The sequence below is a fragment of the Girardinichthys multiradiatus genome, chromosome 1 (genome assembly GCF_021462225.1).
Source record: "Girardinichthys multiradiatus isolate DD_20200921_A chromosome 1, DD_fGirMul_XY1, whole genome shotgun sequence".
Taxonomy (NCBI): domain Eukaryota; kingdom Metazoa; phylum Chordata; class Actinopteri; order Cyprinodontiformes; family Goodeidae; genus Girardinichthys; species Girardinichthys multiradiatus.
The window spans coordinates 33936422-33962118 of record NC_061794.1 but is presented as its reverse complement, the minus strand read 5'-3'; the positions used below and the strand labels follow the sequence as shown (position 1 = coordinate 33962118).

At 38.0% G+C, this 25697-nt stretch overlaps 1 protein-coding gene across 3 annotated transcripts in view; it reads left to right on the top strand.

Annotated features, from left to right (window-relative positions):
• LOC124869914 (cadherin-4-like) overlaps window positions 1–25697 on the top strand; it is a 395423-nt gene that overhangs the window by 262671 nt on the left and 107055 nt on the right. For all 3 annotated transcript variants that reach the window (XM_047368168.1, XM_047368176.1, XM_047368160.1), the window contains 2 exons: window positions 3681–3907; window positions 22574–22765. In XM_047368168.1, coding sequence (XP_047224124.1) covers window positions 3681–3907; window positions 22574–22765 — 419 coding nt within the window. The remainder of the gene's footprint in view (window positions 1–3680; window positions 3908–22573; window positions 22766–25697) is intronic.

Sequence of the window (25697 nt, the reverse complement as noted above, 5' to 3'; positions counted from 1 at the left end):
ATGAAATTATGATATATGAACAACAATCTGTACTCTTTGTAAGAATGTTGACACTAAATTGTTACATGTCGTGCCTTTGCACTCACCCAAGAAGAATGGCATCAAATAAAATAGACTTTGCCACACTGTTTTCAATGGAGATCACTACTAACTAGGTCAAGCAATCATTGCTCATACTAGAACAAAGGTATGTTTTGATAAGCTTCAGCTTATTAAAGGATCTCTCGGCAGATGAAACCGTTAAAGGCATGGTTAGAAATTTGGGAACACCAAATCAAGATTATCCTGTATGAGGAAATTTAACTTCTCAAGAGTCTTGTAACCCTTCAGCTGATGGCTTGCTTCTTGAATGATATCTCTCATGTAACTCCATAGTTACAATCTCATCAGATAGTAACTTTGCCTCAGACAATTTAGCTGTCTCCTGCTACTTCTTTAAGCTTTTCTATTGCATCTAGAATCCCCCCCAACTGGAATGGTACAGCTTTGCCAGAGTCTAGCTTTGTGTCCAACCTGGTGTCACTCAGAGGCTTCCGTGTGATGTTAACAAATACTATGAGAATATCCAACCTCTTCACAGAAGACAAACATATGTTGTACGATCTTTGCAGAGTGCCGAAAAAGGTAAGACAGTATGTGTGGTTCAGGCTGTGGCTACAGCAGGGGACGAACAGAGCCACTGGACATCTCTTTTGTATTAAAGCTTGGACACCCTTGTTTATTCCTGTCATATTAGAACCATTGTCATAACTTTGCCCCCTAAAAATACTCCAAATCCAGACTATCCAGCACCACCGTCAGTGTATCTGTGAGGCCTTTTCCCCAGTTGTGTCCTTCAAACCCCACAAAAGACTCAGTAATAGTGACCTTCTTCTTCTCCTCATCTATATGAATATACCTTATGATAACTGAAGACTGCTCTTGCTTTTAAATATCGGGTGTGCTGTCCAGTTCCACTGCAAAGTACTTGGAGGCTTTGATCTGAGCACAAATTTGACCTAAAACACATTCTGATATTGAATCTAAAACTTCATTTTGAGTGCACCAAGTGAGATATCCAGTGTTTCTAAGATGCTCTGCCAGTGTGACATCATACTGTGCTCTGAGCTCAAGGATACCCAGGAATTTTCCATTTTTAGGATTTCCTAACTGTGCATTTTTCCCCTCAATGGCAAGTTTCTTTCTGCACATAAGAGTAAGCAGTTGATCATCCGAGTCAGCACACTTCTCCAGTGTGTCTTTTCAGTGGCCATGGCTTTCTGCAATTCGCTATGAATAGTTTTACCTAGGAGTAAGCGGGATGTCAATTCTTTCCATATCAGATAAGCATTTATGTGATAACCGCTGGTTTCATGGTGCTTCAAGGTTTTTGAAAGACACCGCCAGTTATTATAACCCACCACATTGCATGTATCAGCAGCTCTAGCTTCACTAAAACGCTTACATGCAAAACAATAGGTTGTGTTAGTACTTTTGGAGTACAGTAACCAATCCCATTCCACTTTCTCTCCATTGGACAGTAAATGAAAACAATATGCTCTAGAAAACCTTTACTCTTGTCTGATCTTGGATATGGAGCATCAGAACATTTCCGGGGGCCATTCCTAACCATGTACTGCCTCAGTGAGTCCCCCATTTTGTGTGGTGAAGGCACAGATGGATTTTCTGAGTAGGGCCTTGCCCCACACCTCTCATCTACACCTCTCTGTTCCTCTCCCTCTTCCTCCTCTGCACCTCTCTGTTTCCCTCACCCCTTACCTGTGTTCTTCTCTGCTAAGTCACATGGTCAAACAAGCAATGTTTAATAGCTTTAATTGAAGTTGACATTTTGCTATTGCACTTTTTCAATATAAATAATATTTTAAAACTAATCACCTGGTATTAAGTGGCTGTTACTGCACTTCCACCTAATATTAGACCAACCTGTCGCCTTCCCCTGTCTGCCCTGAATCTTTCTCTGTGTTCTTTTCTTCTTTCTCTCAATACTCACAGCTGAATGACATGAACTTTATGTTAAGGAAGTTTCAAAAATACTCCAGTCAAACCACATATGAAAGCATGAAATTTCTTTTTTTTAATCTAGCCTCTTTTATTGACAATATCATTTGCACATGTGCAAGTACCTCTTAAATGCACACTAGAAATAATTTTGCCGCCATCACTTTGGCACCCCTATGTGTCACATATATTATATACCCATTTTTTGCGCCGCTGCCTAAACTTATACTAAGTTAAAGCACTTTTATGTTTACTTTCATCATTTAGTCCTTGTTTGGACTCATTTAGCATCCAATGCTCTATTTGAAAATATTATTCCACTTTACCTTGTAAAAGTCCTCAAAATATAAATAATGTGAGGACATCTCTTGTCTATAGACTACTTCAGGTGACCCCACAGTTTTTCTGACTATTAAGTTCTGAACTCTGGCTTGAACATCTTAAAATATCGTTAGCTTCACAGCATAGTTGCCCAAGTCATATAAGCCAAAAAATGACCTCGGCAATCATGCTATGCGGCTAACGGTATTATTGTTTTGCGGTTTAAGTAATTTATTGGTTGATTTCAATGCATACATCGAACTCTCATTAATACTAAAAAAATAAATCTCCTCCATCTTCAGCTAGAAGATGACAAGAGATTTTGGGCCAAAACTGACTGGTATGTGGAACTATTCATAATTGCATTCACCTTGACTAAAACCTCAGTGTCAACTGAAGAAAAAAAAAAAAAAGACATTGATGCTGCCAAGACCCTCTTTCATGGTATGAATGGTGTTCTGTTGATGTGTCATGTTTTTCCTTTTCATTTGGAGATGTTCCAAGAAAAACCCTTTTTTGTCCTACCACCCAAATGTAAACCTTTGTGTAAGGTTGGCAAACGTATATGTACTGTTAAGCATGCTGAAGGATCTGTATAGCTGTGGGCCTATTTATCATCCAAAGGCCCTGAGAATCTCATTAGAGTCCATGCTTTCATAAGCCATCTGAAATGCATTTTATAGAAGAATATGTTGAGCTCTCCCAGACAATTGAAAATGGGTCATCACTTTGTCTTTCACTGGGATAATTATTCAAAACATATGAACTGTGGAAAGAGAAATCATTTCTGTATGCTCAGACCTTGTCAAATGTTTTAGAAATGCAAAGTGTCAATTAGAAGGTCACCAGTGATCTAGTTTAAAACAAACAATTGTGTAGTTGTAGGACTTCCCCCACAAACTGCATGTACTTAATTTAAAAGTTGGATTCATTTTAAGACTTTTTACACATCTTTACCAGGAGTGTCATTAAGCATTGGCGGTGATGTCTGTAGCTTCTTCATCTAAGACTAATTCTCTACACCATTTGCAGTAAGACTCAGCAAGCACAGAGTATATATATGTAAATTGTTTATAATGTAATTCTAGAAAGTAACACACAGAATAAATCATTGCAATGCTTTGACCTAATGGAAAGCTATAGTGTCATGCAATTTTTATTAGTACTCATTATGATGTTCGCCTCTCACTGATTGTGTCCATTGTTGTTTTGGTGTGTGTGTATGTGTTTGTATGACGGGGAGACTGAACAACAATTTCAGCTGCCTCTCAACCAGACATAATTTGTGCCATTTTTATTTCTCAATTGTTATTGCCTTGATGGTTTTCATATGAAACTCTTGTAAATTATTTTGTCCACAGTGAAGTTTGACGACTGCATGGGGAATGAGGCCGTGGTTTTCCAGAGTACTGACCCCGTCTTCAGCGTGCGGACAGATGGATCCATCTTTGCCATGGGAAATGGAGCCAACCTAGATGAGCCGGTTCAGTTTACAGTGACGGCACATGGCCGTCACACAAATGTCTGGGAGACTGTGGTTCAACTGACACTGATTGGCCTGTCATCATCGGGGCAAAATGAAAATGAGGTAAGTTACACACAGAAATATCACACTTCAAGTTTCAATTATCATCACAAAGGTGCCTTTTTCTATCACATTTCCTCCAGTGGTCTGGTGATACTAACAGCCCAGAATCAGGTCAGAACTCCTTGGGGATTTAGAGAAATAGAGAGAGTGGGTGAGAGTAACAGCAATGGCAGACGGTTAAAAGTGATAAAATCACACTGCCACATGGGGTAGAGAATGTTTCCCTTAGCCATAAGCTGTTATTGGAAAACATCCGGCGCCTGTGGACCCCAGGGGTTCTTGGCTCTTCCGTTTCTATTTAAAAGCTGTCAGAGGTTAGGCAAAGACTGAGCAGTCTGAGCTAAGCTGTCCCCATGAATACAGAAGCACATGGCCAAATCAGATAGTCGATACCACACAAGTCTTAATCAAATTAAACCAATGACAACACAAATAATTAAGTAAGAGCCTGTGTTCACTTACTTGGTGCAACATCTTACAGGGGTCAATAGGTTCTTCATGAGATCAGGTCTAAATAAGAAAAACATACCACATATAAGTTATGATTACTGATTAAACCTCACCTAAACTTTTCACGCTGTTTCCTATCTTGCAGTTTATGTCTATGCCATATAGAAAATATTCTTTCAATACATTGTTGTGTTACACATGTAAGAAAATTAAGCAGATTTTGTGACACATTTTTTTATTTTATTTAAACTATATGTGTTGCTCTAGATTTGAAAATTGTGTGTGTATTGTTATCAATATTGTGGAAATCACATTGTTAAAGTGCCCTTCAGCTTTAAGTTTTAAACATTTAGCATCTCAAGTAAATTGAAACTTCATTAGCGCAGACAGATTTTTAGTGCTGAGTGAGATAAAGTAATAATATTGTGTCAACATGTGGCAGCCCAGCTCAGCTGGTGAGCAAATTCTCTATGCTACAGTTGAATGCATAGAAAAGTGATGCTGAGACGTTATTTAATGAAGATAGTGTATCTTTCTATGCCATAGAAACACAAGGCTAATAAGCAACAGAGTGACTGAGGTATTAGCTTTGACAGGCAAACGTCTTTGGTAGGACTCAGCTGTCACCTGCTGGCCAAGAACCCTCTTCACGTAAGCATAAGTTTTGGTTTGTTTCAAAAATAGCATTGTTAGGACTTTGATATGATAAGTATTGGTACTGAAGTAATGTAAGCTGGCCTGCAGCAGTGTTAGGTGTTTTTGCTGTCAATTTTGTCTGGGTTTTTAGTTTGATGTCAGTATTCATTTTACTGGACAATTATTTTCGCTTTCTGCAAAAAGCAAACCAATGAAACTACCTGATGGCTGGCAAAATGTGGAGCAGCATTCAATATCTAAAAAGTCAGATTACCTTCAGGCTTTTGTGAATGTCCTAGTACCTTGAAAGGCAGAGAGTGGATATTAATGTTGTTCCATTTGCTAACAATTTTAACACTTCCTCTTTTAAAGTAAAACATTTTTTTATTTCTTTTTCTGTTGTCTCAGAGAACTTACCAATAACTAATTTCTTCTCTGGAACCTGAAATTAATGTGGAATATTATTGACTGTCACAGAAAATGTTAAAGAGGACGATCCAAAAGCAGAATAAGGGGGCAGAAGGGAGCAGAACAGCAAGTATTGAAAAGTTTGGTTTTACAATGACAATATGAAAATCAAAGTTCTTCCATTCTTTGCTTAAATAGACTCATGGTCAAGATGAAATCTTGCAATCTTGTTTGTTAAGGCCCTCAATACTTTGTCAGGGCTCTTTTCATATAAATTTCTGCATCAGTGCGGCATGGCATGAAAGGGACAATACTGCATAGATTCTCTATGGGTCTTAGGTCTGGCAAGTTTGCTGGCCAAGCAATTACATTGATGCCATGACCATTAAACCAGGTGTTGGTATTTTTAAAAGTAGGGGCAGGTGCCAAGTCGTGTAGGAAACTGATTTCAGCATATCCTTTGTCAGCTGAGGGCAGCACTAAGAGCTTTAACATTTTATGGTAAACTAAATTAAACACAGATAACCAACACAAAGAGATGATGTAGCAGTCTTAACTGAAATGCAATATTTATCTTCATCTAAAAAGAGGACCTTGGGCCATTGAGAAATAGTCAAGGTAAGATGCTTCTAATGTTGTTCAGGTGTGCCTTAACAGAAAACATATGACAGTTGTAGCCCACATCTTAGAAACATCTGTGTTGTGTGTATTGAAACACTTACTCCAGCCTCAGTCTACAGCTTTTGAATCTCCCACAAATTCTTGAATGGCCTTTGATTCACAACCCTTTCTGGCTTCAAGGCTTATTGCTTGGCACACCTTTTGCTGCCAATATGTTTTGATCTGTTGACACCAGCTTCTTTAGCAATGACCTTCAGTGGCTTACCTTCCTCGTGGAGAGTGTTATTAACTGTCTGCTGGACCACTGTAAAATCAGCAGTATTCCATACGATTTTGTAGGCCATAAATGGCCATAATGCAAGTTTTATGTTTTCATAATACATTTGTATTTGTCTCCTTAAATATAAAAGCCTTTTGAGAAACAGAATTTGTGGTTTTCATCAGCTGTAAGCGATAATCATCAAACCCAACAGAAATATATGTTTGGAATACTATATACCTTTGTGGAACTTTCAGTTTTTTTATTGAATTACTAAAATAGTTTGATTAGATGATATTCTAATTTGTAGAGATGCACACGTATGCCTTCTTCAAGTAATTCATTTTGCTTAATTCCAATGGATTAGTGTGGAGGAGTGGACATGTTTTTACAGTAAAGGTGTCGCTTACTTATGGCTGTAGTTTCCATTTTGTAATCCTTTCTATATAAAACTGCAATGACAGAAACAGTCACCGTACGTTTTTATTGATGGTTACATTAAAAGCATTTCAGCCTATGGCAAACAACTTGCTCCACTTCCACTGCTTTAAAAATACAGCTGCTTATAATAATGGTCACATAGGCTTCTCAGATTTGTCCAATTATGTAAATTTGTTCAGCAAAGTTACAATTTAGAAATCTGAAAATCAGTGGATATTCTTAGGACGTATTACAAATAAATGGCAGTTTTGTGATAGCCAGAAAGATTTGTTGGGACAGGCTTGTAAGGACAGACGTAAAGCTGATTGAAGTAACTACTGAGGACAAGTAAATTACCTCAAGATATGAAAACGCTTACGATATCAGGAATTGTTTATATCGCTCTGTACTCTCCTATCTAAACTTGTGAAAATAGGTAGTGGTATTCCACATGTAGGTAGAATAGAAGTTGATATTATTATTATATACATTCAGAAAACTATATAAGCAGTTTTACTTTTAAAAAGTCACTTTCTAATACTTCAATTCATAAGGTAGTCATATGTTTTTTTAAATGTTCATATTAAAAAAATGATAAAACAAAGTCCAGTTTAAAACAACAAAATGTTTTATTTTTTGCTTATTCAGTGGCATTGAGATTCTAGGAGTGAGTATATAAAACCATTCAGAAGTAGGACAAATAAAAGAAAAAGTTCTGTATGGGTTTTTTTGGTAGTCTTGACAAAGGATCTACGGTTCAGTATAAATATGGTGTTCAGGAACTGAATAGGCTGGCCTTTATCTTCAGATTTTTGTAATTCAGGCAATTGAAATGATTCACAACATAGCATGAGCCTTCGTGTAAAAGCTCAAAGGTCAAATAAATGGCTATTTTACTTGATTTCCTAGTGAGTAGAAAATAAATAGTCCATGAATAGAAAGAGGAATGATGGAGGAGACAGACATGTGGTCAGTGGTCACAGAAATGCTACAAGTTGTAACCGGCACGTAATCAGAAGGAGAACGCAGGCCGCTGAAATAAAACATAATGTTTCATTATGGAAATGCCGCTTTGTGGCATGCTCTGTTGAATAATAACTTCCAGATGTCTCGGTAGCCAGGGGCTGGCTGATATCAAAGCATGCAGGGTTTTGGGGAGGCAGTGGTGTGGAGGGGTAGAGCTGGGATCACCGCCAGCTGGCTAAGGCTGACGGCACCAGGGCTGTGGGTCCGCATCCATTTCACACTCGGTGATTCCTGTTCACGAAGCATTGGTGTGCCTAGGTGAATGTGTATTTGGTATGTGTGTGAGGATGTTATTTTACTGTGAGAGATTATGCTGGATCAAGTATGAATTATGCTAATTTAGCATTTATTTTTTAATGCCATGTATGTTCTGCGTGTGTTTGTCCTTTTGTTTAGGGCATAAAATGTCTTATATTTGCAAGCCTATGGGTTTGAATTGTGCAAAGCTGCATGCCAAAGCATATGTGCTATGTCTGTGTGGGATTAAATGGAAATAACACAACCTTTAAATCGCTAAATCCAAAAAGCTGTTGTTAGAAATTTTGATCTAAATCCAGCCTATCTGTGTTCTTTGTCATCCATCTCTAATAATGGTTTTAGTAAGTGCACAAGCACCTCTCCATTTCTTTTTTTTTCCTTAGTAAAATCACCTTTATGCACTTTTTTTTCTTTTTGCTAAGGTGTGAATAAGACCCTGAAGAGCAGGGTTTCATTAAACTTGCTCCATGGTGGGAGAGAAAAGCTCACTTTTTTTGCAATGGAGATGGCACTGCTCTTTTTCTGGCTTTGTCTCCTTTTTTCCCTCCCTGTTTTGTTCTTCACGTCTCCTTGAGCTCACTAGTACCTGTTAGCATGTGCAGATAAAAAGATCTTGTGCATGACTTATTTAGTTTGGGGGGGCAGTGAAGAGGTGGGGATAGGCGAGAACACATCTGCTTCTGACTTTTGATTTCATCCATTTTAGTATACTCCAAATGTGCGTTTCACCTCTGCATCCCCTCATAACTCTGGTGGGATTTGGGAGAAACCGTGACCTGCAGTCAACCCCACTAAACTTGTATCTCTTACAAAAGAGTCCATTTGTGCAGACCCTGATCACATCTGTCTCATTTCACTTTGCTGACAAACCATGTTAGTGCACATAGGCACCTTGGCTCGGCTGAGGCCAGTCTGTTGAATGTGGACTGAATTATAAAGGCTTATATGCATGTTCCAGTTAACCTGTCACACAGTACAGCAAACGCTGAATACGGAAACATATTTGGAAGGCTAGCTTTCCTGTTTTGCAAACTGGTATCCGTGCAAAGATAGGAGAAAATGTCAGCATTTGTGTGGGCTGTAGCATAACAGGCTGCTGCTCAGGAGTATAATTAAGACAGCAGCATGTTTTTCAGGGACTTTGCCTCACCTAGTGGCCAAAATAAGACATAAAGCTGGGTATGTGAACTATAAAAAAAGGTTACAGTGCTGTAAGTTTTTGCCCTGTACATATTGTTCCTGTATTGCTTATTTATCACAGTCAAATGTTTTAGACTATCAAACAATGTTAATATTAGACAACAATTACCGGACTATACAAAATACAAAAACTGTTTTCAAATGAGGATTTCTGAATCAGCTTTATTCACCAGGTTTGTGCACACATACAAGAAAATGACTTCGGATCCATTTTGCTGCCAATAAAGACATTCAATCGTTAAGAGGATAAACCTATCCAAACCAAATTAGTCCTATGTGAAAAAGTAACTGTAAACCTAGTAAATGATTGAGCCATCTTGGCAGCAACAACTGTTATTATCAGGAATTTTAACCCACACTTCTTTAAAGAACTTTCAGTCAAGCTGGATAGGTTTCCTAGCATAAAGAGCCAGTTTAAAGTCAAGCATATCATACAGATGTGGCTGGTGTGGTCATTGTCTTGCTGCATAATTCAAGTGTGCTTGAGTTTAATGTCACACACTGATGGTCAGATATTTTCCTGTAGGAGTTTCTGGCAGCTGTTTCTATCCATTATGGGAAGTTTTCCAGGTCCTGAAGCAACAAAGCAGACCCAGACTATCATACTCCTACTATTGTGTTTTCGTTTCCCTCATCAGTGTACAAATATTTTCCAAAAGGTCTTACAAATCATCAAGATTTTTTTTGGTGAGACAGGCTTTCATTTTGTTTTTGATCAGAAGTAGTTTACTGCAAAGTTATTTTCAAGCTTAATCTTTGAAGTTTACCCAAAAAGCAATGGGCAATTCATTATCCCCAAGGGACACATGAGTACTGTGCTTGTTGTTAAAGGCTGGAAAATTGTCTAGATACAGTTACACCAAAATGTGTCAAAATGACCTTACTGTGATAATGTAATGTGCCAATGTAATGTAATGTAATGTGCTAGTTAATGTATTTAACTGTATGTTTAATCTGATTATGTTAATTCAAGCTCTGATCGCTGAGAACATAGTTACCTCAGACTTTAGTGATAAATGCTTAAAGTAGGGATGTATCACAGACTCACAGAAAATATATACATATACATTTTTCTGGACATCTACTGCTGTGAGACATTATACAACAGGCTGAAAATCATATTGACATGCAAAGTATGCAGTCATGACTGACAACCAACAAATATTCCATTCCAAATTCTCCTTTGCAATATTAAGGTGCACAGTGATATTACGATGCTGATAGATTGTGCAGCCTTGACTTAAAGGTCCATGTATTAGCATGACCTAAGCACTGGCCCAGACTTGAGGCTAATGTAACTAGTCTGCAGAGCTGGGACTATTTCATTGTATTATAAGTCAAAGGTAAGTCTCAAGTCTTTCCACCAAAGTCCCGAGTAACGGCATTAAAGTCCCAAGTCAATCCAAAGTCGAGACATGCACATCAACAGTTCAGTTGACGTGCATGCCTAAAGTCCTAAACTTATAATTTCAAAAATCAAGTCATTTGACCAAATACACATTTTAATCAAAGTAATAAAAATTTTGACATTTTTAAAATAATCTTAAAAGGTTTTTTTTGACTGGTGACCTGTCCAGAGTGTACCCCACCTCCCGCCCATAGACTGCTGGAGATAGGCACCGGCTTCCCTGCGATCAACTATGGAAGAAGAGGTAGAAAATTACATGACAGACAGGTTATTTTTGTTTGTCAGAGCAACCAGCAAAAGGATGTGATTGGCAGAGACAAGGAACTAAACACATATGCATTCTAATCTCCTGCTCACAGCTGTTGTAAATATGAATCTGAGAATATTATTTAATATTAATATTTTAATATTAATATTTTAATATTTTACCAAATAATATTCCGGTCTGTTAAGGATTGTCCTGTGAATACCAGCCCCATTAAGGCGATGGTATTAGGACAGAATAGAAAGGTGTGAGACGAGCTCTGGCATTATTGAACAGCATAAACTCTGCACACATATGGAATGAATTCACACAATGTCTTAAAATACAAGAATTTATTAACAAAAATAAGTCAACATATTTCAATCAACAAACTCTTTACTATGCTAAAACAATCCAACTAAACTACCAAGCAGAATTAAAGAATAATGAAGACTAATGGACTATGTACAATATAAACAAGTTGATTAAAGATGATTAGAAATCATGACCAAAAAGAGTGATGCAACATTACCATGCAATGTTTATGTTTGAGAACCAAGGATTATCTTGAAGAATCTGGAAGTGAAGTTAAGTTAATTTTGGAACTAACTTAGAAAATAATCAGCAACCTTTAGACAACCCTTCACAATGCAAGATCAGATTAAATATTATTTTAATAAAATAATGTTTTAAATAATGATCTGCTGAATAAAACCAACCTCCTGGATGACTAAATCTCAACGGTGTCTAATTAACTGCCTTTATTTATTAAAATAATATTTGAAGAAATATTAGTGAGTATTTTGGAAAGGAGCCAAATCTTTCTGGAGAAATGGGGCTTAATTGTGTTTACTTAGTTATCAACTCTAGCAAATGATGTTCAGGGACTATTATTCACTAGCTTGAAAACTAACAACCTTTCTGTTGACTAGCCTTAATGCTAGCACACGTGTTCTTACCGGCTGGCCGTTGGGCTAACAAAGAAGCTAGCTAAAGTGCTAAGCTAGAGATAGCTTAGCGCCAGAATCAACACATACCTTTAAAATACCAGGGTTAAAATGCATAAGCGCTGACGGCGCGTTATGAGCAATGTTCTGGTTAAAACCACCCTTTAAATAAAGTTTATCTTAGCTTCAAAACATACAAAGAACACGAACCGGCCTGTGTGCTACAGGTAGCATGCTAGCACCAAGATAGCCAAGTTCCACAAAACAAACTTCATAACATGAAAACGTTTAGATCATTTAATCCTAAACCAATCTGTTAATCTGCCCAAAACCCAACCTCTGAAACTGTTGAGGGAATGTTGTCCAAGGGCGAAGTTTGAAGAAGATATCCGTCGTGAACAAAGAGTTAGCTTCCCGCTAACTTCTTCAGTTTCTTCCGATCCGAAGGTGCGTTCGTTCTGTGAACAAAGGTTAGCTTCCCGCTAACTTCCTCAGTTTCTCCCGATCAGAAGGTGACCAGCTGTTCGTTACCGTAAACACGTTTGCGGGCCGTAGTCTTTCCTCCAGACCCGGCTTGTCGAAACAGCTTCTCCACTGGCTTCTCTCGAAACACCGTTTGCTTCTGTGGGGCCTCGAAGAGAAAATGTAAGCAACTCTTACACCTTAATTTCCCCGTTCATGAATGAAAATACCGGATACACAGACAGTATTTCATTCTACTTAACCTTTGCATATGATCGGTGATCGGTCCTTGGATCCAGTTGAATTTATGTCTTTTTACCAGCAAAAGACATTCAGCGCACTTTCCCCTCCTATCCGGTTCCTATGGAGAGCCGCTTGGAAGAGAAAGACTTGTGGAAAGGTGGGGCTTTTATTTGGGTATTGGCGCCACAGGAAGTCCGCGGTTACCCCATTTCCTGGCTGTGCTGGAAGAAAGTTAATGCACTTTATTTTGAAAGGTTCCAGGAAAGTATGTACCGGAGTTTTAGTGTTGAAAACCCATGGCTGTGTGGTCCCAACACAGCCAAACAGACATCCCACCCTCATTTGATCCACAGCCTTCTGTCACACCTTAAATGTTTTGTCTTCCCCCTCAGCCATTGACCCTTCTACTTCTACTTGTTTGCCTTCAACCAAATCAGAAGATGCTGATCCACCCTTTATCTTCCCCGTACACCTGTTTCTCTCAAGAGGTCAGGTGAAGAGACAACTGGAAAGACTGAACTGGAATAAGGCTGCAGGTCCAGACTATGTCAGCCCTCTAGTTCTGAAAGCCTGTGCAGAGCAGCTCTGTGGGATTCTGCAGCACCTCTTCAACCTTAGCCTGGCCCAGAAGAAGGTTCCAGTGTTGTGGAAGACCTCCTGTCTTGTTCTGGTACCAAAAAAACAAAACTCGCTCATCAGTCCTCAATGATTATAGACCTTTTGCCCTGACATTCCACATCATGAAGGCCCTAACTCCTGTTGACCCACCTGAGTAAGTAAACAATAAACTATCAGGACCCCCTTCAGTTTGCTTATCGCTGTGGAGTTGGAGTTGAAGATGCCATCATACTCCTGCTTCAACAAACCCACTGTCATCTGGACAAAGTCAGCAGCACTGTGGGGATCACGTTATTTGATTCATCCAGTGCATTTAACACAATTCAACCTGATTTGCTTTATCAGAAACTCCAGAAGACTCAGGTGGAGGCCTCAACAATCTCATCAAAGACTACCTGACAAACAGACCACAGTTTGTGAGACTGAATGGATGTGTGTCTAACCAGGTAGTCAGCAGCACAGGAGCACCGCAGGGGACTGTACTCTCACCATTCCTTTTCACTCTGGACACCTCAGACTTCCAGTACAAGACAGACTCCTGTCATCTGCAGAAATACTCCGCTGATTCTGCAGTTGTGGGGTGGATCAGAGATGGACAAGAAGCTGAGTACGGGAAGCTGGTGTCCCGCTTTGTGGCATGGTGTGGAAACAATCATCTCATCTTGAACGTGAATAAAACAAAGGAGATGATTGTAGATTTTAAGAGAAACAGGAATAGATGAAACACTATTTCCATCACAGGAGAAGAAGTGGACGTGGTGGAGGAGTATAAATACCTCAATATTCACCTGGACAACAGACTGGAATGGAGATGCAACTGTAAAGCCATCTGCTAGAAGGGACAGAGAAGACTGTGCTTCTTAAGGAAGCTTGGGACCTTTAGTATTTGCAGCAAGATGCTGCATGTCTTCTATAAGTTTGTTATAGAGAGTGTGATCTCTTCTACAACATTTAATTTCCCGTTGGGATTAATAAAGTATTTTTGAATTTGAATTTGAAATGAATTTACACAATTGTTTGGAAATCAGTGCTGATTCTTTTTACTGTAATTATTAACAAAAAAACATCCATTACATTTAGAAAATAGTGAGTAAACTAATAAACAAAATTGGCAAATTTCTTTACAAAATAAAAATTTACCAACTGAAATATTACAAACATGCTTTTACAATATATTACAATATTATTTGACAAATGTCAGATGTGTTGCTATTTGTAAGCTTGGACTGAGATTTGCCAGAGACTTGGCATGTACACGTTGGAACCTGAGACTTTGTGGGGTTCATGATTAAAGTAGCGACAACAAAAAACTTTGTTGTTAAGCTCATTTAGTTCATTTATTAGCTTTGATTCATCATTCTTTATGTAAGTTTAAATTTCAAAAGGAAGTTGTTGCCTCTTTACTGTAGTTTTCAACCCAAGTGTTTTTTTTTTTTTTACTTTAATTTATGTATTTTTGGTCACCTTATAGTCTGTGCAAGCAAATTAAATTATATCAGTTTTTCCCTGTTTTGTTAGAAGTGGGAATTATGAAAATGTAATGAAAATGACTTAATTCATTTTAGCATAATAGTGTTAAACCTAAACTTTAACAGTAAATCATTGCAAACATTGCATTTTTTACATTAATCAAACTTTATTAATAAAGACAAAGAACACAAGGATTTAAAAATAGTTTTCTGCTTAATTTTTTGTCTTCGTTGTTTTTTTTTATGAAAAAAAACCAAAACACTTCCATTATTACTTTAAGGGAGACATCACTGTTGCATCCTCTTTCTTAGAGCGTTGTGTAGTGGGTCCATCCACCAACACAATGGCCACACATTTATGGCAGCTCTGTCATTCCGTATTAAATGTCGATAAAGCCGCTGGGAGCACTTGCATCACTGTATTCAGGCTTGCAATTAGGAATCTTTCTAAGACACCTGCTTTTGTCAGGATTTAAAATCTTACTGAAAGTGCCTGAACATTATGGTACAGAGTTACGGTTTATAGTAGCCTACCTGTTGTTTGGGTGATAAGCAAGTAAACAGCACAGTAGATGCCGCTTGCTTGTTGTGTCAGCAAGAGGAGGGAATATTGGCAAATATTTCCTAAGCATTTTGTCAGTATACCACAATAAAAACAGCATGTTAGGATTTGTGCATTCACTTAAGACTTTATGCATGCGTGACTTGAGATTTTAAAGTTTAAAGGATCTGATCTGGTTCAGGGGTTATAAAATGACCAGGTCCCATTTAAAATAAAAAAAGAACATTATATGAAGCTAAAAAACTTTTTTCTATATTTAAGAAATTACACTGCAACCTTTTTGTATTATTTTCTTAAAATCCATTTACCTATAGCTTAAGACATTTTCTGATTTTTGGAAGGTTGCATTTCAATCTCAGCCCCCGCTACATGTCAAAGTGTCCTATATCAAGATAATGTCAATGATGAGACAATTTATGTTTTATGTTCCTGAAAGCTTGAAGGTCAGATGCATCTTAGCATGGTTTTCAATTTGACATTAACACACTTGTTTTCTTGAGACTCCCTGAAAAGGTTCACAATTCAATATATATGCTATATTAGCAAACCTATTGAGGCACACCACCAAAACAATGTATTCTGGTGTTACAATCACACCAGTTGCTACAGGTGTATAAAGTCTAGTGTGGAGAAACTTGACAAGCCTCCACATAGTCCTGACCTCAACCTTCTTGGACACCTTTGGGATGAATTAGAATGGAGGCTGCAATTCTGGTTTTCTCATCTAACTGTAAACCACTCCTAAACCTTGTGGAAGATGTTTGCAGAATAGTTTAAGTTGTAATTGCTGGGATGGGGGTCAATACATATAATATACCCTATAGATTAAGAATAGGACGTCATTAAAATTCATGGACATGTAGAAGCAGATGACCGAATACTTTTGGCAATATAAAGTATGTTGACAGATCTATGTTCTTTGTACTTCTAGCACTAGAACAAAGAAGGTTGGCAGTAGCTGGGTACTTGGTAAACACCAAAATCAGAGCTGATCCTGATTCTGAGATTGATAAATTATCTAAAATAATGTGAGACACTGGACCTTTGAGACATATATATTCATTCAAAACTATTGTGTATGCTTGTCTAAGTTTTCTACTGCTACTATATGTTCATTCTCTGAATGTGTGACCAAACATGGGCTGCTCAATCATAAAAATGCAGCTGGTTTTTACTGCCGACGTGATGCAAAATAAATGTAACATGGACATTTGAGGAGCAACCATTGTGGATGTTGTTCTGAAGATTAATCTAACAAAGTCTGTCTTAATTGAAGTGTAATGCCAGTCTAGATGTTCCCATCCCATTATCTATGTAACAACCTTTCCCTTTGCTCTGTCACTTAAAGTATCCTGAAAAGCACAGAACAAGATGTCTAAAACGAAGTACTTGGATGATCAAAGCGAACATGACACCTTAGCCAAGAATCCTCCTCACCATCTCCGGCCCACACCATTACCTACCCACGCAAACCCATACAAATATAAACTGTAAGCCAGGTCACTTGAAGCATTTTCTTTAAAACAGCCTTAAAAGCTTTTTTTTTTTTTCTTCTTGAGCATCCATAATATGAAAACAACCTTGAAAGCATTGTTTCCGCTGGCAGGTACAACCCAACACACTTTTGGACCTTGACCAGGCAAGAACAAATAGATAGTCAAAGAAAAAACACTTTTAATAGACTGCATGGTACAGGACTTTCAGCTTTCAATGTGTGCCAGAAGCCGTTGCTGGCTTCTAACAATGTGGCCTGCTCCTGAGGTGTATTTTCTTCTTAATTTGAAATGTCAGCTGTTGGAATGGAACTTTAAGCTGATGTACTGTATTTACCACAGATATTGCAAAATAAAATGTACAAGATTTATTTACAACACCACCCTCTGCCTATGCAAATATGTATGGAATATATGTCACAAAGAAATTTCACAAAGGTTTTTTTGCACATTGACACAAACACCTTCTTTCCACACAGCCATTTATACACTCAGAAATTCCACCTTCACAGTTCCCTGGGCTTTAATAAAACATTCCTCTTGAGTAGTTTGCAGTCACTTTGTCTTTGAACCCAAATACTTGCAACCAGTGATATTTTGTAACCCTCAGCATGGTTGTGGCAGAAGGTATATAAAGTGGATATAAAAAGTAAACATGCCCCTGTTACAATGCTAGGTATCTGTTACATAAAAATAAGAGTTCCAATAAAGAGGTTGCATAAGTTTACACACCCATTGGTGCCTTAACAATGGAGCAAGAGGAACATCTGCTCCTTTATTTTTTTAAATTTGAGAGAAACTTGTGTTCTTGCTCCTTTATTTTCTTATCTATCCATCCATTTTCTATTCCCGCTTCTTCCATACTGGGTCACGGGGGAGCTGATGCCTCCTATCTGCAGCAGCCTACAGGCGAGAGGTAGAGTACACCCTGGACAGGTCGCCAATCCATCGCAGGGCAGACAACCACGCACACACCCATTCATACCTAAGGGCAATTGAGAAAGACCAATTAATCTAACAGCCATATTTTTACACTGTAGGAGAAAGCCAGAGTAACTGTAGAGAACCCACACATGCACAGGTAAAACATGCAAACTCCATGCAGAAAGACCCCTGGCCGGGGGTGGAACCGAAGTCCTTCTTGCTGCAAGGAAATAGCGCTACCAACTACGCCACCATGCAACCTTTGTTTACCCATTTTTCTGTTAATTCTAAATATAAATTTTTCAAATAGGAAGTCAAAGAAAAATATTACCATGCCACAATGAAGACAGCTATTAGGTAGTGAGGAAAATATGGGACAACAGTGACAATACTGTGTCACATGTAGAATGCTGGTTGTGTTCTACGTTTGATAATAGTATCCTATATACTCCAGTTGTCTGGGTAAGGAGTAGGGTTGCAAGACAAAAACCTTTCTTCACATAAAAACATCCAGGCCTTGCTAAAATCTTCAAAACCTTTGCTGGAAAATGTGTTGTGGTCTCATAAGACCAAATGTGAGCATTTGGGCAATAGTTTTAAAAGATTATCATAATCTAAGGATCATCATATTCTTAATGAAACTTGATGGTAGCAACCTCATGTTTTGGTGTTACTTTTCTTCAGATCTAACTGGGGTTTTTGTCAGTGTGGATCAAATTATGATTAATTCCTAATACCAGTCACTTCTGACCCAAAGCATCCAGAAGTCTGAGAGAAACCTGAAGATGGAAAGGGAAGATGTGACAAACTGGTTCCAACAAAAGACTGAACCCTTAAATTGAATCAAAGGCGCTTCAACAAAGTATCAGTGTAAAGATGGACTCAACTATTTTAACATTTTTTAGCAGTGTTTTTGTAGCTTGATGCATTACATCACAAAAGCCTGCAATTAAAACAGTGGGATACTCTTCTGAGATACTGCACCTCTATATGCATCAAGATAACATCATTAACACCATAACAAACTCATGTGATGCAGTCATTAAGTACACAGATGAAACACAAAAGGGAATAATTGTTGAACTACCATGTTTGAACACCAAGATTAAATTCAAAAACTTGTACTTATCATTTGGATGTCAATTCTGTCGTTAACGGCTCTGCGCACTGAACACGTAACGAATTATTTGGGAGCAGATGTTTCAAATGAAGGACCATTGATGCCATAATTAACCGTAAATACAGACATAAATAAACACCTTATACTCACCCAATAAATACCTTTTATAAATGAATGAATGTGCAATTAAATGCAGGTTTTTTTCAATACATGATCAAAATAGACTATATATGTCATGATCGGAGTTGTTTGGTTTTTGGTTTCGGTTTTTTTCCTTATGTTTTTCACTGTTCAAGTTTTGAATCATGTTTCTGTTTATTTTCCTGGTCATGCTTTTGTTTTGTCGTCTTGTTCATGTTTTGTCAAGTTTGGTTTTCGGATCTGGTTATGCTTTTGCTACATGTTTTTCTAGTTTGTGTTCAAGAGTCTCTGTTTTGCTCCAGTCACGTTTTGTTCTGTTAATTAAGCTTATTCGGTTCACCTGCTTCAAGTTAATCTGTCTCCTTGCTCCACCTGGTTTTCACGCCATATATTCACACCTGTTCTGTTAGTCATGGCGGAAACATCTCTCATGCTCATGTCTTGTTCTCATGCTCATGTCTAGTTCTCTAACCAAGTCTTGTCTTTTTAATTATGGCATCAATGGTCCTTCATTTGAAACATCTGCCCGTTTGTTTTGTTCCTGCCTCCTGCTTATACAATACAGCTACCAAGGAATGTAAAAAAGAAAGTTTAAAATGAATGTGCTTAATATACTCAAGATATATTAGAGGAGAAAATATATCATGTTAAATAATTAAAAGGACCCAAAATTAATCTGAAAATTCATATAGTTTTTAGCTAAAAAACTTTTTTGGGAAATGTATTTGGGGTCTTAAACATTTAGATTATTATAATAGATTAAGCACATTGGACACTGTAGGCATTTGTATAGAAATAACCCAAAAAAGTACATTTTCAATTGTGAATTTTAAACTTAATCATTCTGTAGTGTTTGTTTAGCATCAACCCTGATTAGGAGTAAGGGTGCTGTGTTCATTTTTGCATAACTACGTTCAGTAATGTTATTTTAAAACCTCTCTAGAATGTTCCTAAAGAAAATTTTATTATTAAAGTTATTGTACATAAAATAAACTGCTTTAAAGTATCATTCATGGTACTAATTTTGCTTTATCAGATATTTCTGCCTCTCTCTGAGGATTAAACATGAATTGAATTTAATACAGGTTCACCTACCTATCCTCATTTGCTGAACTTTAAATTAAGGAAGATTATTCAGTTTGCCTCCCCAATCTTTTTATACATCTTTATACATTTTTCTATGTTTCATGTTTGTCTACCTGTTTTACTTCTTGGTTTGTGATTCTATGCTGACTGGGAGTAGATTCAAGCAAAAAATTACTGAAGACTACACGTTTGGTCAAGGCAAAACACTGCCAGACACACAGTGCAAACACATAACCTGACTTGATGTGGCCTGCATATAGGAGCATCTGATATGTGATGCTGCCCAGTGCTTTTAGAACTGCTGTTGCTAAGAAGAGCTGTCAGAACCTCCCACCTTGAAGGACAGACAAAGAAAAACAATAACACAGCAAAGGGGGGCAGGGCTAAGCACAAGAGCAAAGGATAGCTCAGGGGAGTGTGGTTGAGACAAAGTGTGTAACTCATGCAAGCCTTTGGCAGTAATGTTTATTGCTGATTTCTTGACATGCTTTTACAGGCTTGCAAACCCTGAGATATGTTGGTAGATTTAGCATAGAACAACTCTCCTGACAGATTAACATGACCTTTAGATCATTATATGAAGCACATATAGTACAACGTTATTTTCAGGTTTAAACAACCTAAAATACTTATAACATCACAAAAAGAAGAGAAAGACAAAGAATTAGTTACTTTACTCGCTGTGAGGAGAACGGACAGGGATGTGCTTTCAGTTACAAATCTCCTACCGCTCTGAAAACTGTCCGTACCTCTCTTTTTATTATCTTTGGGGGTTCCCTATTTACAATGAATGTCGCTCTCTAAGGATGGCAAAAACAGCTGCATCGTAAACAGGTCATAAACACCATTATCTTGTAACAACACACTTCCACAGTCTCCCCCATCCTTAAAATCAGTTGTGTCATGCGTTCAGCCCAATCAGACTTCATCTTTATGCCCTCCTCAACTGTGGCTGCTTCCTTCCCAGCTCCACCTTTGATCCAATTATTCCAGCAATTATACATACAGGAGCAAAGAGGGTAGTCTTTAGATGGTGGAGGCCATTAACCATGACACTGAACTGAAGTTATCTTTAATATATTTGAACATTTGGAGGAACATACTCGGTTATTTAAACTTGGTGTCTTAACTAGCAGAGGAATTCACAACTAAGGCTTTCTTACTGTACTCTGGATTTCTTTATTCATGCTATAGAAGTCTAATGAATTAATCTTTACTCCTTCTTTGCTGCCTGTTTAGAGTATTTTCACAGAAGGACATCAAATCTAGGTAGTATTAGCTTTATTCCTTGATATTTGATGTAGATGTTCTGACATGAGAATGAGTTAATGCTCATAAAGAGGTTGAAAATGGGCTCTCTTTTTTGTTCCTTATTTTATAATCTCTCATTAAGACAGTTTTGTGGTGAACCTGGACATGTGTGAGGAGAACAGCACAATGAAGGATTGAGGTGTATATCTGTGACTCAGCTGACACTGTCTGCTAAAAGAGGCTTTAAATCCAACATCAGACATGTTCTCTGTTAATAGGCTTTTTATATCCAACATAAATGACAAAGCCTGAGGTTTATGGTCTTTTTCACACCCATATATATACACACCTAACAAGTAATACCATCTCTCTTCTGCTCTAGGTTGATGCATGTTGGTGCTTCTTTTCTGTCATTGTCCTGGCAGCACTTTAAATTTCTTTTCTAATTCTAATGCTAGTTTTATTGTAGGTGATGATGTGAGACAGAGTGGTTCACAACTATGGTCCTAGTCAAGAGGCATAGAGAGCTCATGAAATACATTTTTCCATTTCAAAGACTTCTCAGAACAGCAAAGCAATGATGTTACTTTCCCGCTACTGTAAAAGGTGGGCCAAGCACAGCCACCCAACACACTGCCTGCACATTTGGAGCCTAGAAGAGCAGTTCATCAAGCGTTTAAGCACAGATCGACCTCTGTTAGAGTTATGTTATTAGATGTTGTAGTGATTTTCATTTCTATTTTTAGCTACTATCCATATAAGGGTAACATTACTAATACAGTGGCATCAGGTAACACTTCAGGTTGTTACTAAATTCACATTAATTTCTAAGTCCTTCAGTAACTGTTTGTACTTTCAGTCTATAATTTGTTTTGAGCATAATTGTTTTGTTTTTTTTTTGGCTTTTTTTATTCAGTGTAAGAAGTGTGAATTCTAAGCAGTTTGTATAGAGTAATGTGCTTTGTCATGTTGCAGCCTTGTAGTAACTATAATTGAAAAAAAATGAGGCAACATTTTGTATTTAGTTTGAAAAAAATATGTTAGAAGTTGGTTTGTGTTGGCACTGCTGTCAAAAAGAGCTCTGCTCCTCCATGGTGCCATTTTTGGCAAATCTGGGGCAAATCTTCAGTTAGGTGGCCTATATTAACCCCTGGCAGTCAAAACAGCTTGACGTCCCACAAACAGCCACTGGCTTATTGTGGGTCACAGCTTTGTGGGTGTTTGTGGGTGTGTGTTGCTGTAATAACAGAAATGAGCCCCTGGTAGGTCTAATGAGAAGAGCTTTATGAAAACATTACTTTCTTTGTCATCTGAATTTCTGCCTTGAGACCGAAAAGACTTTAGCATCCTATCAGTTACTGTTATAATTATCAGCATAAATAGGCTTATTTACAAAGTCGTGTCTTGTCTTCTCTTAAAGGTCACAGAGGAAGAAGGGAACATCAGTGAGCAAAACCAGAAGAAGTTCCAGGCACCACTTCCTGTCATAATGTTCCCAGGGTCCCCAATCAACAGCATCAGGGGTCTCCGAAGGCAGAAGAGAGACTGGGTGATCCCACCAATCAATGTGGCAGAAAATTCTCGTGGACCATTCCCGCAGATGCTCGTCAGTGTAAGTGATAGGTTTGATTGGCTGCAGCGCTGATTTTTCAGAATTTACAGCTGGGATTTCTTGAGGGCGCTTCACAGCTACCACTGATTGGGGACGTGCGTAATGAAGAGTGATAAAGCACAGAAATGCATTAGCATAACTAGTTTGTTCTCCACATCCTTGAAGATGATTGTGTTGTGCTCCCCTGATGTAATTAGAGCCACAGTATCTTAAGCAATTTAAAAAGCCCTGACTGACCCTGAGAAGTTTTCCCTTCAGACACACAGCAGACTGTGGTGCTGCTAAGCAGTTAAACCCCTCCACAAAGACAGGCCCAATGGGTTTACAGTTAGTCAAATATTATTTATTTCCATTTTTTATCCTTTCTGTCCTTTTTTGGTCAATTTTAGATTTTGAGGCTCAGCTATTTTTATTGATGCTTTCTAAAAGCACAGTTTCTCACAGAATTCAAATTTCTGCTTGTCTTGTTCCCACACCAAACTAGATATCAATCCCCTTTGTCAACAATGATTTAGGGCCTAAATCTAAAGTAACAACACAATAAATGGGGTTGACTTGACTTTATACTTCAAGTAAAATGCATATTTACACATAAGGATGCATCAACCAATAACGTCTTTATTTCTGGAAAAATATTGAGTATTAATAAGGGTGTAATTTAAAAACATCTTGTCGGATGTTGGAGGTCAAGTGTATACATCTGTCAAAGGACAAACATCATGAATATATTTATGTTTGTGCAAATGTTTTGTGCAAAGGCTTGAGTTGCAGAGAATCTACAATTCAGAGATTCTGCAGACAGAGAATTGCAGCTCTGTCTCTCATATCGCCAAGCTGTAAATTTAAAGCTTGTGCCACTCTCTTCAATTTATCCAAAACGGTTCCAAGGGACTATTGCCTCATTCCCAGCTCTGTTTTTCCATTTTTTTTATCTGGAATATCTAGCCATCAGCTTTTTCCTGTTGTTTACAAAACTACCTCAGTTTATCTCTCCTGGGTTTAAAATTGTGCAAAGGAAGCATTTTTTTGTTTGTTTCAGTTCTTTGTTTTTCATCCAGGTTTTATCCTGTCCCCAGAGAAAAACCTAGGGAGCTACTTGAAGAGAATTTGTTTGTCCAACTTTTTTTTCCTACTGAGATATAAAACATCAAATCTAAGAGGGAGGTTTTTGAATTTGCTTCTACAGCTGGAGTCTGTGGCATCTGCCTGGTACTGCGTCGCATTTTCATCTGAACTTTCTAAACCCTTTAGTTGTGCTAAACCAGCAATACACCAATAGGATAGTTGTGCTATTTCTTAGAACTGATCAAGACATGCAGAGGTGATAGTGCAGAAAGAAAGAGCAAGGGCATCAGAGGAACATTTGGAAGTACAGTGCGCAGCCAAACACAATCCATTTTGTGCAGTAAATAGGTCCGTCAGGGGCTGGTGGATTGCTAAGAGTTGAGCGTTCAGAGCAGAAAAGAAGTGATGCGTGTTGATGCCTTTGTTCAGCTCTGAGGCTCTCATCTTTCCCTTTAATGATGACTGGAGGGCAGGCACGGGCATACAGAAAGCTAAAGATCTGGAAAAACAGATGCAGGTTTGTGGAATGGGGATGATTTTGCCAACTTTTTGTTTTTGTGTTTAGACTGGTTTAATCACTTTTATTGTCCTCTCAGGGCTTTGTGCATGTTTTTCCTTTCCCTCAGTCTACACGGAGTATAAAACGTAGCCTGAGGTACCAGTGATCATGGACCAAGTTTTAAGCATTTAAAATATTAGTCTTAACTGACTTTAACAAGTACTTGAAAGGTAAGTATATAACATGAATGAATTATTTTGTTCCAGTTAGAATTGGGGCATTGTTTGACAGCTGCCTTGTCACAAATTCAGACAAGGACATAAATGTACAAAAGAATTTGTTAATGGTTTATTTAAGGCAACACCAGAGACTACAGCACATTCTGGGCTTTCCCTGCGGTTGTTCTATATAATGCCAGTGCTGTGAAAACAAATTTCCACCTGAGCCCCTGACTCTGCTGTTCCAGAAGACACCAACAGAAGACACCACCAGAGGCCGCAAAAAAAAATGTTGGGCAAAACAAAGGGTACCAAGAATAACACTGTGAAGTTTTATGAAATTGATGATAGCCACAGCACCCTTAAAGGAAGTTAAAAAGTAGCTATAGTGTTAAATTGTGCAAATTGTTTTGTGAACCTGTCTGTTTTTTGTCTAATTGCCTAAGTCACATGACTATGAGGCTAAAGATTTTTAACATTAGACCTGCCAAGGAGTCAAATCAACTCCTAAGCACTTTTGACTTTGTATAACTCTAAACTTGAACTTCCTGTGCCTCAAACTTTATAACTTTTTCTAAAATGGCTCTTTCTAACATCTGTTTAATTAAAGGATATTAAAGGACTGCAACTGAGAGTCATTTTGGCTGCATAGAAACAATATAAAATGCTGTGTGCACAGCTGTCCAGTTACTGGTTTGACGGGATTAAATATAATCACATTCTGAAGAACAATTTGACAGTAAAATACAGCAGGCTATTTTAAAGTTACAAATGTCTGAAATAGTTTCAATGGGCTTTAAAATGCATGCTACAGTTGGACTGGATTATGTAAAAGAAGGATTCTTTGGCTGGAGAAATCCAAGTGAGGTCACTGTTCGAAAGAAGGCCCATCAGAGACTGTACTTCCTGAGGCAACTCAAGAAGTTCAACCTTCCACAGGAGCTGCTGGTCATCTTCTACACTGCCATCATTCAATCTGTCCTGTCTTCATCCATCTCAGTGTGGTTTGGCTCATCCACAAAACAGGACAGGTCCAGACTGCAATGAATAATTAGGAAAGCAGAGAGAATAATCAGGGCAGACCTTCCCTCCATCCAGGACTTATACAGGTCTAGGGTCAGGAAAAGAGCTGCTAAAATCTCTGCAGACC